The sequence below is a fragment of the Gracilinanus agilis genome, chromosome 2, assembly GCF_016433145.1.
Source record: "Gracilinanus agilis isolate LMUSP501 chromosome 2, AgileGrace, whole genome shotgun sequence".
Lineage (NCBI taxonomy): Eukaryota > Metazoa > Chordata > Mammalia > Didelphimorphia > Didelphidae > Gracilinanus > Gracilinanus agilis.
The window spans coordinates 538,601,889-538,617,002 of NC_058131.1; the positions used below are offsets into that span (position 1 = coordinate 538,601,889).

General features: G+C 35.8%; 1 protein-coding gene across 1 annotated transcript in view; it reads left to right on the forward strand.

The window, feature by feature from the left end:
- Positions 1–15,114, forward strand: part of RYR3 (ryanodine receptor 3) — a 570,927-nt gene that overhangs the window by 451,966 nt on the left and 103,847 nt on the right. Inside the window, exons 63-64 of the mRNA XM_044660040.1 lie at positions 7,218–7,538; positions 11,067–11,307. Of these exons, the coding sequence (XP_044515975.1) occupies positions 7,218–7,538; positions 11,067–11,307 (562 nt within the window). The remainder of the gene's footprint in view (positions 1–7,217; positions 7,539–11,066; positions 11,308–15,114) is intronic.

Genomic DNA, 15,114 nt, shown 5'->3' on the forward strand with positions numbered 1-15,114 from the left:
ATGCCATAATATGTTCTTCAAATTCCCAAAGGAACATCACAGAAAACATAGTAACTATATGTTCTTTATCTCTATGGAATTTTTTAAAAAAATATAGCAGGTGGGATTATGATTATATATGAAGGTGTTGTGAGGTGCTAGAGATGAACCCCCAGGTTTCAGGAAGGATACCTTTTGCAAGAATGCAAAACTCCAAAACTTAGCTTAAAAATAAAAAGAGAAATTTATTAATTTAGAAAGTAATGTTGAATATGGCCAGGAGGAGAGCAAGGTGGAACAGCAAGATGGGGAGCTGCTCCTTGGGAGGACAGCATGGATGGAAAAGCTGTCCCCCAGATGCCATCAATTCTGTAGATTTTATACTCTTTACAACAATGTAGATATGATGCTGTATCATGGTGACTCTAAGAGTGGTAAACACTCAGGCATTCGGTGAGGGGTTTGGTCATCTTACTGGGTCTGCCTGGAGACATAGTTTAGAGGACAGATGGATGTCTGAGATACAGCCTGATGGTATAGAGTGTAGCCTAGAGGTACATCTCTGTTCATCTTAAATCTAAAGGCCCGTCCTAGGAGGATAATCCTCTCAGGGTCTTATAGGAGTTATCAGATGTTTGGGGTTAGGAGTTACAAGGATGTAAGGGAGCAAAGTAATTTCCCTGCTTACAATTTGCCTGGGTTTGGGGGTTACAATGCCCATGCCAAATGGAATTGATTTACTAAAAGTAAAGATTATGAGACATTGGATCGAGCAACTAAAACAATTTAAAGAAAGTTTCCTAGAAAGGTTTTTTCTTTTGCTTGTTTTTTAAAAGAATCATTTTTTATTTCTGGGGTGATATAAGTGTGAGAAGAAGCTAGGCATAATGGATCTCTAGAGAGTTGCTGGGTTTTGTAATAAGGAAGATTAGATTCAGGTCCCTCTTTTGACACATACTAGATGGTTGACCCTGGGAGAAATATTTAATGTCTTGGTACCCCCAGGCAACTTATGTTCTCTAAGTTGCAGAGCAGGTGCTGATCTGCATTGGCAGAACAAGTTTTCTGACTTGGGAGTTCACGCTATTAATTAAATCCCAGGTTCTGTCCCCCCAAAAAGCATTGGTTACTCAGAAGGCAGAGTAATAGAGAAGACAACTTCTCAGCTAAAGACTTGAATTGGATTTTTCACCAATAAAGTATATTAATTTGGTGAAATCTGAAACAGATGTTCACTCCTTTTTTTACTAAGCCATAAACCTAGCCAGAGTTTTGAGGTCCTTTTTTTCTTTTTAAAAGACTCATATAATGAAAGCATTACAACCAAAAGAGTCTACAATTCACACTTAAAACTTTCATATATATTTAAAAAGTGATATTCCTTGATATCCTCCTCATAGCAATAAATGACTAAAAAGAATCAAAATCTAATATTCTGATTCTAAATGGAAAACTTTCATATATATTTAAAAAGTGATATTCCTTGATATTCCTCCTCATAGCAATAAATGACTAAAAGGAATCAAAATCTAATATTCTGATTCTAAATGGAAAAACAACATAAATCAAAGACTCTCCATTGATGTTGTTTTATTTGTTTTAAATAGGATTCAGGAGAGACTGTTTTCCAGGTAGAGAGGTCAGCAAAATTCATTATGTGGTCTTCGAAGTGCCAGATCTTCAAAATCACAAATGTTTTATTTCGCTCAAGGGCCAAGCAGAAAACATTTGAAAGGGTTTTTTTTTTGTTTTGGTTTGGTTTGGTTTGGGTTTTTTTAATGACTAGTGTGTCTCCTTTAAGCAGATCTTGTACCTAATTTACTTGAGGAGGTGGCTTGAGGAAACTCTTGATCAGTTTGTTGTGGTGGGTCTTGAGGTGAACCCCAGGAGTTTGGAAAGGGTACCTTTTGCAAAGATGCAAGACTATGAAACTTAACTTAAAAATAAAAAGAGAAATTTATGAATTTAGAAGGTAATGTTGAATCTGGCCAGGAGGACAGCAGAAGTGGAAAACTGCCTCCTAAGGTGGACAGCATAGACGGAAAGCTGTTCCCAGATAACATCAATTCTGAGGTCTTTATACTCTTTACAACAGTGAAGACATGACCCTAGAGTGATATATACTGAGGCATGGGCAGGGGGGAGGTTTGCCTGAAGACACAGGGAATGACCCTCATAGTTTAGAGGGCAGATAGATGTCTGAGATACAACTTGATGATATCAAGGAGGTATCTCTCTGTCCACCTAAAGCAGTGGTTCCCAAACTTTTTTGGCCTACCGCCCCCTTTCCAGAAAAAATATGACTTAGCTCCACTGGAAATTAATTTTAATAGCAATTAATAGGAAAGATAAATGCAATTTTGGCCATCACCTCCGCTCCTGGATCCTGCAGCACCACCAGGGAGTGGTGGCTCCCACTTTGGGAATCACTGACCTAAAGGATGATCCAAGGAGGATAATTCTGTCAGGGTATTATAGGAGTTATAAAATATTTTGGGTTAGGAGTCACAAGTATAGAAGGGAGTAAAGGAATTTCCCCGCTTATAGTTTGCCTGAAACACTTCTTAAGTTTTGGAGGTACAATGCCATCTCGAGTCCCTCATTTCACTTGAGGAAATCTCAAAATGTAATGGACAGATAATAGTCATAAGGAGTTATTAAGTGCCTAATACGTAAATAAAAGCAAAAGACAGATCCTGCCTTTGAAGCGGTCCCAGTATAACAAAACATAACTTCAGGCATCTACCTAAAGACAAAATCTATACTAGATAAATTGGAGATAATCAAGAGGTAAGACACTAGCTTTAAGGCCTTCTAGAGAGCTCATAAATTGTATTTTAGCTGGGACCTAGTAATAGAGGGAGAGCTCAAAAGTAGCCACGGAAAGCAAAAAGTAATAAACAAAATGAGGTAAAAGACTATGCCCCTCTCTGACCTGAACTAACTGTATTTTCATGAAGTAAAGGTGTAAATAACAAAGCCAAAAAAAAATACACCTTTTAACCTTAAAGTTACTTGCATTCAAAGTTACAGTCAATCAGTCAACAAGCATTTAACTGATTCCTATGTACCATGCAATATGTAAGGGCTGAAAATATAAAAAATGCAAAAATAATACCTGTACTGAGGGAATTCATATTCTAATGGAGAAGATAACATGCAAACAACTATATACTTACCAGATATATACTGAGTTAAAAGAAGATAATCCCAGAAGGAAGGCACAGTCTATAAAAAATGCTCAGGAAAACTATAAATTATGTGAAACTTTGGCTCTTTTGTACCACCTGAAGGGAGTACCTCCTTTCTGATTTTGGTCTGTCTGCTTATGAAAGGGCCAGGAATTGCCTGGGCACTGATAAAAGTTGTATATTTGCCACTGGATGGAATAGCTTCCAAGAGAGTTTAAAAACAAAAGGATATTGTCATTCAGATTGAAATAGGAAGAGAGCAGGCTACAATGGAAGGATTTAGTCTCCAAGAGTTTGGGGATTTGTTTTTTGAATCTTTTTGGCGGAAGGGAATTACTTACCACCAGCCTCCCCACCATCATCATCTGAGGTGTCTTCCTGGAGGAGAAATATTTGGTAGCATCCAGTGGAAAAACCTGGCTGCAGAATGGAGTTAACAAGCGTGGTAAAGTGTTAGAAAAAAAGGAGCCAAGAGCCTGGCACCAGAAAATGGGATCATTTTGTAGAGCTGGCAGAACCTGGATCCAAAATTCCTGTTGGTCCTAGAGAGTGGACTCTTTTTTTTTTTTCTGAAATAACACAGCAATATTCTAGGCCAGAATTAGAATTTCAGCTGAATCTGAAACTAGAAATGATGGAGATTGTAGCTAAGCAAGTAACAATGACACTTGAGTCCAATGAAGTGAATCAACAATAATGATGTTCTCAGCGAAGAGCAGTAAGAGGGCATTACAAAAAAAGGGTAGAATAGAAATGGGTATAAGTTGCCTTGACCACACATGTTCCATTTGTGTTGACTCTTCTGCTTATAAATTCTGTGTATCTACTTTTCTCACTGATTCTGCATACATTTGTGGGAAAGTACACCCCAGCATTTTGGGGGGTTGTTTTATTGCTACAGTTCTTACTGTATCATTTTAGTAAAAGTCTTCACTTTGAGCTAATTGTATATTCTCACTAGCTAGAGATAAATTAATCGCATTGCTATAGCTCATGAGCTATTATACTTTGAGAAATCCAGATCCACTGATAACCTGAAACCTGGATTGATTATCTCCTCAGAGACCCAAACTCTCAATTTCAAGATGGATAGATAGTCCAAAGAGAATACTACATATTATCTCTTTATCATCAGCTTGTTTGGAATCTGTATAGAAATAGCCCTGAGACAAGCAACTATTCCTCTGGGCAAACCTGATGACAGGGAAAATATATACCCCCATCTTGTTCCCATGCGATTTTGATTTCTACTACACTCTATATCCTTAAAGCTTTTCTTTACATATAATTTGGGAGTAATGAATACCTAATATGGAAAAACACTGTTCTCAAGTTTTTATGGACCTTAGTTCCATTTAGGCAATTATGGGCAACATTTTAGTCTATGATAATTGTTGGTTGAGTTTTCAAAGATATTTTAAGACCTCTTTTTATAATGTGAAGATCTATCATCTAACAATCTATGAAATATAGCCAGCTTCTGATGTATTATTCTAGTTACCAGGTGATGAATGACTTTGTATTTGATAGGTACTAAATTTTCATAGCCTGAAGGAAAAAAATGATTTTGCACAGTTTCTATTTTCTTCCATAATCTTCATTGATCAATAAGTCCAGTCTCCTTAGAGATACCCTTCTAGTATCAATGACCAAGCCCTGAATTCCCATCATTACTTATGTATTAATAGTTTTCTGACCAAATTATTATCCGTGATTTTTTTTAACCCTTACTTTCCGTCTCAGAATCAATACTGGGTATTGGTTCCAAAGCAGAAGAGTGGTAAGGGCTAGGCAATGGCGGTTAAGTGATTTGCCCAGGGTCACACAGCTAGGAAGTGTCTGAGGACAGATTTGAACCCAGGCCCTCCCGTGTCTGGGTCTGACTCTCAATCCACTGAGCCTCCCAGCTGCCCCCAATCTGTGATTTTCTTTTCAAACACACTTGAACTTCCACCTATTTAATAGTGACCAAGAATTTAAAACTCAATTTCATCTGTAATGTTTGGTTAGCATTTTTTCCCTGACAAGTAAGCTTTAAAGATAATGACATATGAATATTTTTTTCTAGTTAGAAACATATTGTCTTAGTTATTGGCAGTTTCCTGGACATCTTTAAAGGACAGACTTGTATTTTTCTGACCATTTCCCTGGAGTATGACTCTACCTAGACTGCTTATTTCACTTTTCAATTGTTGAAAATTGTTAAAATTGTTGAAAAGAGGCCTAAGGCCCTTTGCCTTTTTTAATTACTTTCTATCAATTTTTTAAACATTTATTAATATTCATTTTTAACCTGTTTACATGCTTCATACTCCTACTTTCCCCTTCACCCCCCGCTCTCCCCCCACCCATGAACTACGCACATTTCCACTGGTTGTAACATGTGTCCTTGACTTTCTATCAATTTTAACTTCACATTTTCAACCTTCATCATTCCTTTATCCCAAAGTAGAGACCTACTTTTAACCTGCTGAAGTCCAAAATATGTATAGCAATAATGGCACTGGAGAAACAACATGAGGTCCTTCTTGGATCTCAAGGGAGGCTGCCTTTGTGGCATTTCAAGGGACTCTCTTAGTGTGCTATTAGCTAAGTCTATCTTTAGCTTTACCGATGCAGATGTCCTAGTTTGTTGTTGTTTTTTAAATCCTATTCTCAACTGTACTTTAGCCTAGAATTAACATTAGAACAAATGCCCTCCTTTTACTGCCTCAGGTAATCAAAACTAAATATGAGTAGTTAAATCATTCTTTTTTTCTTTGGTCAGTATACTAAATTTATCCACTGAACATAAAGTCTCTTTTTCCTTACATATCCTGTTGAGAATGACTTGGAGAAATGTATATGTCCTCAAAACTGTAGGCTCATATCTTCTCCCAGGATGTCTTTTACTTTCACCTTCTTGGATCATCTGGCTTCTTTAAGAAGGTTGATAGATGCTGAGATACCTTTCAGCTAGAGAATTCTATCTGGTTCATGGCTTTGTCTGCCCACAACACCACCTGTAACCTATCATAGCTCAATGTGGATCTACACTTAAAAGATTTCTAGGGAAAGAGATTCCACCTACATCCCTCAGTCTCTTGTTCTAATGTCTGATCTAATGATCCTTGATCCTGTTTCTAAATGAAATGTCATCTATTTTCCATTTCCCTTTGTTCAGTTCTCAGAAAAAAGGGAACATTTCTTTCTTAAATAGTAATTCTTTAGAGACTGAATTATTGAAGAAAAATTAGCTCAATTTATGGATAACAAAATATTCAAAATATACAAAATCTTCATTTGCTTATACATTTATCACATTTATTGACTTTATTATGCTGTGCACTTTAAAATAAAAAATCTGTAAATCATTTGCAAAATTCAGGGACACGAAAAATACTGTCATTTACTGTAGAAAGTAAAACTGATAAACAAGGGGTTTCAGTAATACTAATGGAGAAATAGGCTCATAGGATTTAGAGTTGGAAGAGACTTTAGAACTCATGTAGCCCAATCCTATCTCCTCTTCCTACACACACACACACACAAAATGAAATAACTTATAATTATTACAGTACCCATTCCATGACAATAAACAAATTAAACATGTTGGTGAGTTTTTTCCCTTCATTTTTCTCTTGTATGCCTTGAAGTAGGAGTACTAATAAAATAAGAAGCCAAGTTAAAATGAAAGATGACTCTAAAGTTGCCCTCCAATATATTTCTTTCCTATCCTAAAATTTTTAGTTCCTTTAACCATACATTTAACCTATTATCTTTAAAATTAAAGATCTTATCATTCAATTCCTACTCCTACCCTCACTTTTTACATTTGTGAAACTAAATGTAGAAAGGTTAAGACTTACCCAGTCATACCACTAGTAAGTGGCAGAAACAGGACTTACTCCACATCTTCTGGATTCAGTGCTTTTTCTACTATACTGATATTTGGAATGTTGATATTTAATAAGAGGAAGAAAGTGATCAAATAGAGGGAAAGTTATTTCCAATCAATCATCTTTGATAAATCCTGTTCCTTTATTCTTCCAATACTTTCTCTATCAGTTCTAGGGATGCCTGATACAGTAGAAGAGATGTGCCCGGATATTCCCCAGCTTGAGGGACTGATGAAAGAAATCTATGATCTGGCTGAATCAGGAGCCAGGTATACAGAGATGCCTCATGTCATTGAAGTGATCTTACCTATGCTCTGTAATTATCTGTCTTACTGGTGGGAACGAGGGCCTGAGAATCTACCCCCCAGTGCAGGACCCTGCTGTACCCTGGTTACCTCTGAACACCTCAGCATCATTCTTGGAAATATCCTGAAAATAATCAACAACAACCTAGGCATCGATGAGGCCTCCTGGATGAAGCGCATTGCAGGTACCTAAGGCCCTAGATATTTTTAGACAACCCAGGGACTGGGATACCTAAACTCTGTTTGTCTGTCTTCTGCTAACTCTGAGTAGTCTAGGCAAAGCTTCTTTCCATTCCTAGCCCTTCTTTTTTCCATGTCAAAAAGTTAGTAGAGAAACATTCTTCTCTAAGAGCCACCATAGGTTCACCAAGAATGACATGCCGAACAAACCTCATTGCTCTGCTTTCCTAGAAAGATTATAGTTTAAAGGATAGTGAAACATAAGCACAGTCTTTTTAGATTTTATAAAGATATTTGAAAGTATTTTATTTTATCTCTGTGGTCACAACTGATAAATATTAACTCAGGGCAGTTAGGTACAATTGTAGCTAGCTAATTGAATAACTATACCCAAAAAGCATCTTTATTGAATTAAGAGTCAGGTCTCTAGTAGCCTGATACTAGACTCAGTCCTTAGCCTTTTCCTATATCCTCATCTTTTGCAATGACTTGAAAACAAATCTAGCATATCTGTCAAATTACAGATGGCACAAATCTAGTAAAGATATCTAGCATGCTAGATAACAGATTTTGATTCTTAAATTTTTGACAGTACTTAAAATAGCCTCAATTAATAGGATTAGTTTAATGCTTATAAGTGCAATTTCCTGCACTTAAGTAAAGAAATCTGTGCAATATTAGAATGAGGTAGACCTTATTTAATAGCAGTTAATATCAAAAAAGGATTTTAGATTATTATAAATTAATGTATGACCTACTTGCTAAAAGGTCATACTTTTTTACTCAAAAACAAATCAAAAATAGGATAAAGCAAAACAAACCAAAAAAAAACCCCGTTACAGTCTTGGCCTATAGTAGTGCAAGTATAAAATTCAAAACAATGGAAATAAGAGTTAAATTTTGCTCTTGCCTGACCAGGCCACCTTGTTGGAATGTGGTACCATATTTTAAACTGGACAATGACAGAATATAGTTCTTCGAGGAGAAGAAAAAGTGAATTTGGTGAAGGGTTCACATGTTATATGACAATTAATTTGAAAATCTGAAAATAGGTAGGCTGAAGAAGAGAATACTTGTGGGGGATACAATACTCCTCCATATGTATTTGAAGGATTATTATATGGACACAATTGCATTTATTCTGAGTTGCTTCAGAAGGAAGCTTGGACCAGTGTGTAGTAGTTAAAAGGCTTAACATAAGAAAAAAACTTCCTTCTAATTATTATTATTTTAACCCCTTACCTTCCATCTTGGAATCAATATTGTGTATTGGTTCCAAGGCAGAAGAGTGGTAAGAGCTAAGCAGTGCAGGTTGTGACTTGCTCAGGGTCACAGAGGTAGTAACACTCTGAGGTCAGATTTGAACCCACAACCTCCCATCTCTTAGCCTGGCTCTCAATCCACTGAGCCACCTAGTTGCCCCACCCCCTCAATTATTAAGTGTCCAAAAGTGAAATAGACTACTTTGTGAGGTACTAAGTTTTCTCTTATTAGAAGGTTGGATGATTACTTATTAATGCCTGTAGATGATCTCTGAAGACATTTCTAACCTAAAGTTTCATGATCCTATTAATATACTCTCCTATAACTTCTACAATTTCTGGGTATGGTTACTTTTCCCATGTTCTCCCAGTAATAGTCATATTGTACCCTCACTTCAGAATTTCAAACTAAAGTCAAGTTACCTAATTCTCATCAATCATTTTGCCCTATGTTAATATGTATTATTTCTCACTGTGTACGTAATCCTTTGTTGTATATGTGTGTGCATGCTTAGGGTTATCTGAACTCCATAATTTTATTGGCTATACCTTTTATTTCTTTTATACCTTTCCATAACACTTAGTAAAATGCCCTCAAACACAGTGGGTCCTTAATAAATATCAGATTGCTAACTGGCTAATCTGGAAGTGTCTTCAAAAAAGCAAGGAATGTGAAGTGTACATATTATTTGTAGTGAGGAATCTACTTTGATTGTACCCAGTAGAGCTAGAATCCAATACTCCTATTGTTAGGTCAACACTATCATTTAGTGGAGCCACACACTGGTAGTGGTACCTACCTTATCTCTCTCCTCATCCAAGGAGCAAAATGATAGGAACCTCAGAGTCCTTGAGGAACCAGTAGCCCATTTCTGAAGTTCATTTGCCTTTCCAGGGATAGGGGAGGGATGGAATGAGGAGAGAGAAAATCAGCACCTGGCCCCTTTCTGATCTTGGAGCAAGGTGAGAGGGAAAATAAAAATTTAAGAGCTTATACTTTGTGTAAGATGCTGTACTAGGCATTATAGAACTATAAGTAAATGAAATGAACATTTCTTTTTTACCTACCCAAACTAAAATAATATTCACCCTGAGGCAGTTGGATAAAGTGCTGTTAAAAAAGCAGGTGCCTCTAAATAGAGCTAGCCATTTTTCCTTCTAAAAAAGCATATCCTTCTAATTCATTGGGGGTATACAAAGGGCAAGTAATATAACATAAAGAGCACAGATATGAATATTACCAAAGGTGTAGTTAATGTTACTAATTTAGGACCAGGTATATGAGGTCCATTAAAGTTATAACATGAAATCACCCACATTAGGCATAAATGTTCTGATTATATGCCCAAAACCGATCTGGTTTTTTTCTATGATACGAATGAAGCATTTGAAATCTAGGTCAGTCACATCTCTAGGAAGAGCTCCTGACACACTCCTTGACACATTTCATTAACCAGTTCCTTTTACCTTCCTTTTCTGAGAATGACTTTTGGATGAATGACAGAAATGGAGGAAAGAGAGAAATATACTAGTGAAATAAAGCATGCTTCCTTTAAAATACCCTGAATCTAAAATATATTCTAAAGTCAGGACTTAAAAGTGAAGAATAAATTGCTGAAGACTTTTTTTTTCTCTACTCTAATTCTTATATTTATAATGAATTTGAATCAGTGAGAGAGTTTGCATTACAGAGATGGGCAGGGAATACTAGATTGATTATCTTTGAAGTAACCTAAAAAAAAAATTAGGTTACTCCTGTTTGTTGATATTGGTCTCCCTCACCATTGCAGCTATTACTCCCACTCCAGTTTGTCTCCCATCCCCCAGGTATCCCTTGAACTACCGAATCATACCTTCCTCCATTCACTCTGCGCCCATCTTTCAAGTTCCTAGAGATGAAAGAGATTTGGATGTGTTTTTTTTAGGATAATTAGTGTAGGAAACTAGAAAATGAGAGATACAGAAGTTTATTACATGGTTCCCTGACCTCCATGAGCTTATAGGAGACTTGAAAAGATGTGATAACATAAATGTTAGCCAATCAACTCCCAACAATATATAAATAAGTATTCATTCATTAGTAAATATAGGCATTCAGAGAAGAGAAAAACTATTGAGGCCTGAAGCATCAAAGATACAAAAGAATATTTTTCATATACTTATACATGATACAGTGCTACTAAATGCTAAAAAATATTTTGTGGTTATTACATTTAATATAAATGCATTCATCATGATATATTGAGGCAAGCCTTATTTTTCCTAATGCAGTATATGCCCAGCCTATCATAAGCAAAGCCAGATCTGACCTACTTAAAAGTCACTTCATCCCAACTCTGGAAAAACTGAAGAAGAAAGCAGTGAAGATTGTATTAGAAGAGGAACAACTTAAAGCAGACAGCAAAGGTGATACCCAAGAAGCTGAACTCCTCATTCTGGATGAGTTTGCTGTCCTCTGCAGGGACCTCTATGCATTCTATCCTATGTTAATCCGTTATGTTGATAATAACAGGTAAGAGAACAGAATATTTTTCATCCACTTTGGGCCAAGAGCTGGTAGTGTTTGTATTGGGTACCAGTCATGTTGTTGACAAAGTCAAGAACAGTTTTGAGTAAGATGAAGGAGGAACAAATGACCATTATCTTTTGCCCTCTGTATGACCTTTAGATTGGGGTACCACCTTCTCGGGAGTTTTTAAAGTAATTGATTCCACCAGTACCACTCATGTTTTTCCTACAACTTGGTAGTAATGATGGAAAATTTCCCATCCCCTGAGGCATTTAAGAAGGGATTCCTAAGTTAGATGACAGACTGGTTTGAGGTTCCCTGTAATTCTAGGTTTCTAAGTCATAAGCAGTGTCTAAATTGGACTCCCTCCTCTCATGCAAAGAGCTTTCAAATGTATACACATTCTTAAATTTAAGGACTAGGAATGCTAAGTCAAGAAAAAGGTTTCTGTGTGCAAATCTATACCTCTACTATCGCCCTACTCTAGTGCGTCATTATAGTATACTGGTGGCCCAGGATTGTCAAATACAGTACAAATGGGGCAGAATCTCTGGAAGGTTGTTACTATACTGGAAATGTTTCAAGTACAGTCTCAAATTATGCCTGCTATCTGAGGACAATTAAGACTAGTAATCGAATTCTTTCACCATGGTAACTGACGAAATTGAGAAAAATACTCTTCCATTTCTTCTATGACAGGAAAGGAGATATTAAGAATTGTAGTTTTGAGACAGGCTATAGAAAGAAATTTAACTGTTGGTACTATAAATGAGAGATCCTTGTCCACTGATAAAGGAGTTTAAATACTACTAGAAAAACAGAATCAGATCCATTCTGACATCCTCACTATAAATTTAACACCTATTTGACAAGCATTTGTAAAGCATTTAATATATGGAAGACATTTATTAGATTTCTGGGAATATAATAACAAAAACAAAGCTACCTCAAAGAGCTTACATGATACTGGGGAATATACTCATAGTTATAAGTAGGTAAATATTTGAAGGGACCCCAGGAAAGAGAGAATACTGATGACAGAGGGGCTCAGGAAAGACTTCATGTTGCCATTTTCTAATATTTGGGCAGCTAAGTGTCTCAGTGGATGGAGCCCTAAGCTTGAAGTCAGGAAGATCTGAATTACTACCTATATGTCATTTAATTATTTGCCTCAGTTTCCTCATCTGTAAAATGAGCTGGAGAAGGAAATGGTAACACTCTAGTATCTTTGCCAAGAAAAATCCAAATGATATGACAAAGAGTTAGACACATGAAATGACTAAACATAAACAACAAATTACTGTTGCACATCACATGCCTTGTAGGAGTTGGGAATCCTTTAATTGAGGAAACCTTTGAAATCTAGTCCTACCTAGGATAATAGGATCAAAGATTTAAAGCTGCAAAGAGTCTTAAAGCCATCTAGTCCAATCACCTTGTTTTACAAATGTAAAACTAAGGCCCCAGCCAGGTTATCTGATGCTATCACTAGAAATTCTCTTCATTGTACCATACTGCCACCTGAGCCTTATATAGATATTTCCCTAAAAATTATGGGGCGCATGATCCAAAGAAGTAAGATAATTTCCTTTAGGAATCAACCCCAAGACAGTCTAATTTTGTGAAGTGGGCTTTCTTCCCACAAACTATTTTTGTGACATTGTCAGATAAAGACAGTGAACTAGATAAATCTAATTGGCAATTTTTATGTGAAGCAAAATATATGAAGTAGTTTATTTAAATAATAATGAATAAAATTCACAATGCATTTAGGATTTAAAGGGGAAAAACTTAAATTTTAAAAACAGTACAAATACCTAATTAAATGATTTCTACCTACACACTGGGAAATAGAATTTTTTTCTCAAGGATTTCAAAATTTCAAAAATTTTAACTACCTAATTATATCAGCAGTTAAGCAAAGATTTTTATCAGGTTTGGGGAGATAAAACAAAAGTAAGATAAGGTATGGTTGCTCCTAGAATAGCTCTGTAATTGAATCGTATCATTATTAATGATCAAGACCCAGAACAGAGTGAGTTCTACTTATGGGACATTTGACAGTAGCTAAAAATGGCAATGTCAGTGAGTCTTTGACATATCATAATTAATTCATTCATCACTATTTAATTCATTCAGGCCTTCCCTGCACATTCTAGGAAACACCAGTATTGAGTCTATAGAATTATTGGTCTTAATTTCACTCAGTGCACAAATGCTTCTCACAAATACCTGAATTGTGTAGAGGCATCTGTGCAAGAGTTATTAAACCCCTTTGAGGGAAATCAGAAATATTTGACCTTGGTAAGAATCCAGCTTTCAGGGTTTTGAGCATCAGAGGTGAATTCTACTTAGTCTCTGACTAACTGGGGTAATACTTCTAAATAGAGTATTATAAAAAACAAAACAAAGACAAACCCAATCCAGTGAGAGATATAGTCCTATGATGACCCTTACTATAAATATATAGACTAGTTTTCTTTTTTTTTTTTTAGTCACTTAGTAGTGTACCAAAGAAACAGATCACTTTTTCCCATTTAAATATGAAAAGCTAAAAAGTCTTCTCACATCCTAAATGTAAGCATTCTGTATTAGGTTCTATCTTTGTCATTATGGTCTCTTTATATATGGTTTCCTTTAGCAATATCATCCATTCCCTAACCTTCAAGTATCACACCTATAAAAATGACCTCAAAATATTTGTTTATAGCACCAATTGCCCCAAATCTTATTCCCACATTTCTGATTTTCTGCTGGACATTTCCATCTAACTGTCCCACCAGTACTTCAAACTCATTATATCTAAAATTCTATTCATCATCTTCTTTTGACCACCAATTTTATTATTTCAAATCAACTCTCTTTTTCTTAGCAGTACCACCAATCACCAAGGCTTAAAACCTTTGAGGATTCTTTGCCTCCTCTTTCTCTATCATTCTCATTTTCTCTTTGGTTATAGATCTGGGAATGCCTATCTCTTTCTCTTATTAAGGTTCTTCTTAATTTTGTATCTAACTTATGGTATCTTGATAAATTCATACCTAATAAAGACCAGAGAATAAGATTCATGGCATTGATGCAAAGAACATTTTCCTTCTAAGACCTGATAATGAATTAATTATATATTTTATGCTCCTTCATTTTGTATTTTCCATTTGTGTGTTTTACTATTAGGCTTAGAGGGAAACAAGTTAGGGGAAGGAGAGATAGTTATAATAATATTTATTGTAATTAACACTTATATAGTGCTATAAGATTTGCAAGAGGCCTTCCCCACATCAACTCTTTGAAATAAACAGTATTAAATATGATCATTACTCTTTTACAGATGTTCTTATATTCATCCTCTCTTACATGACCTTGCTTCCAGCTTTAGTACAAAAGTATAGAACAGAGGTATGATATAGGTAAGGGACTTCAGTTGTCTAGACATCTAGAACTCTCTCTTTGTCAAAAACAGAATAACTGGTCATTTCTTAACTTTCCCTGGTGATAACTTCATTATTAAAATAGTAGAGGAATAAACAGGCACATTTCTTTTCTGGATCTGATTTCCACTAACAGGAAAGAATGGTTATGGAAATGATAGTAACCTTGGGAAAAGTAGCAACTACACCTAGAGTTTATGATAGAGGACAGGAAAACTGGGTCTAGTATGGCATATGCCCTAGATTTGGGGAAGGCAGATTTTGAAGAGTCTAAGACTCTAAAGGAATGATAGCTAAGATCCCTTGCAATAAAATGTTTCATGGGAAATCAGCTGTGGAGGGATTAGAGATATTTTAAAACACAGAAAGGAGTATTTACTAA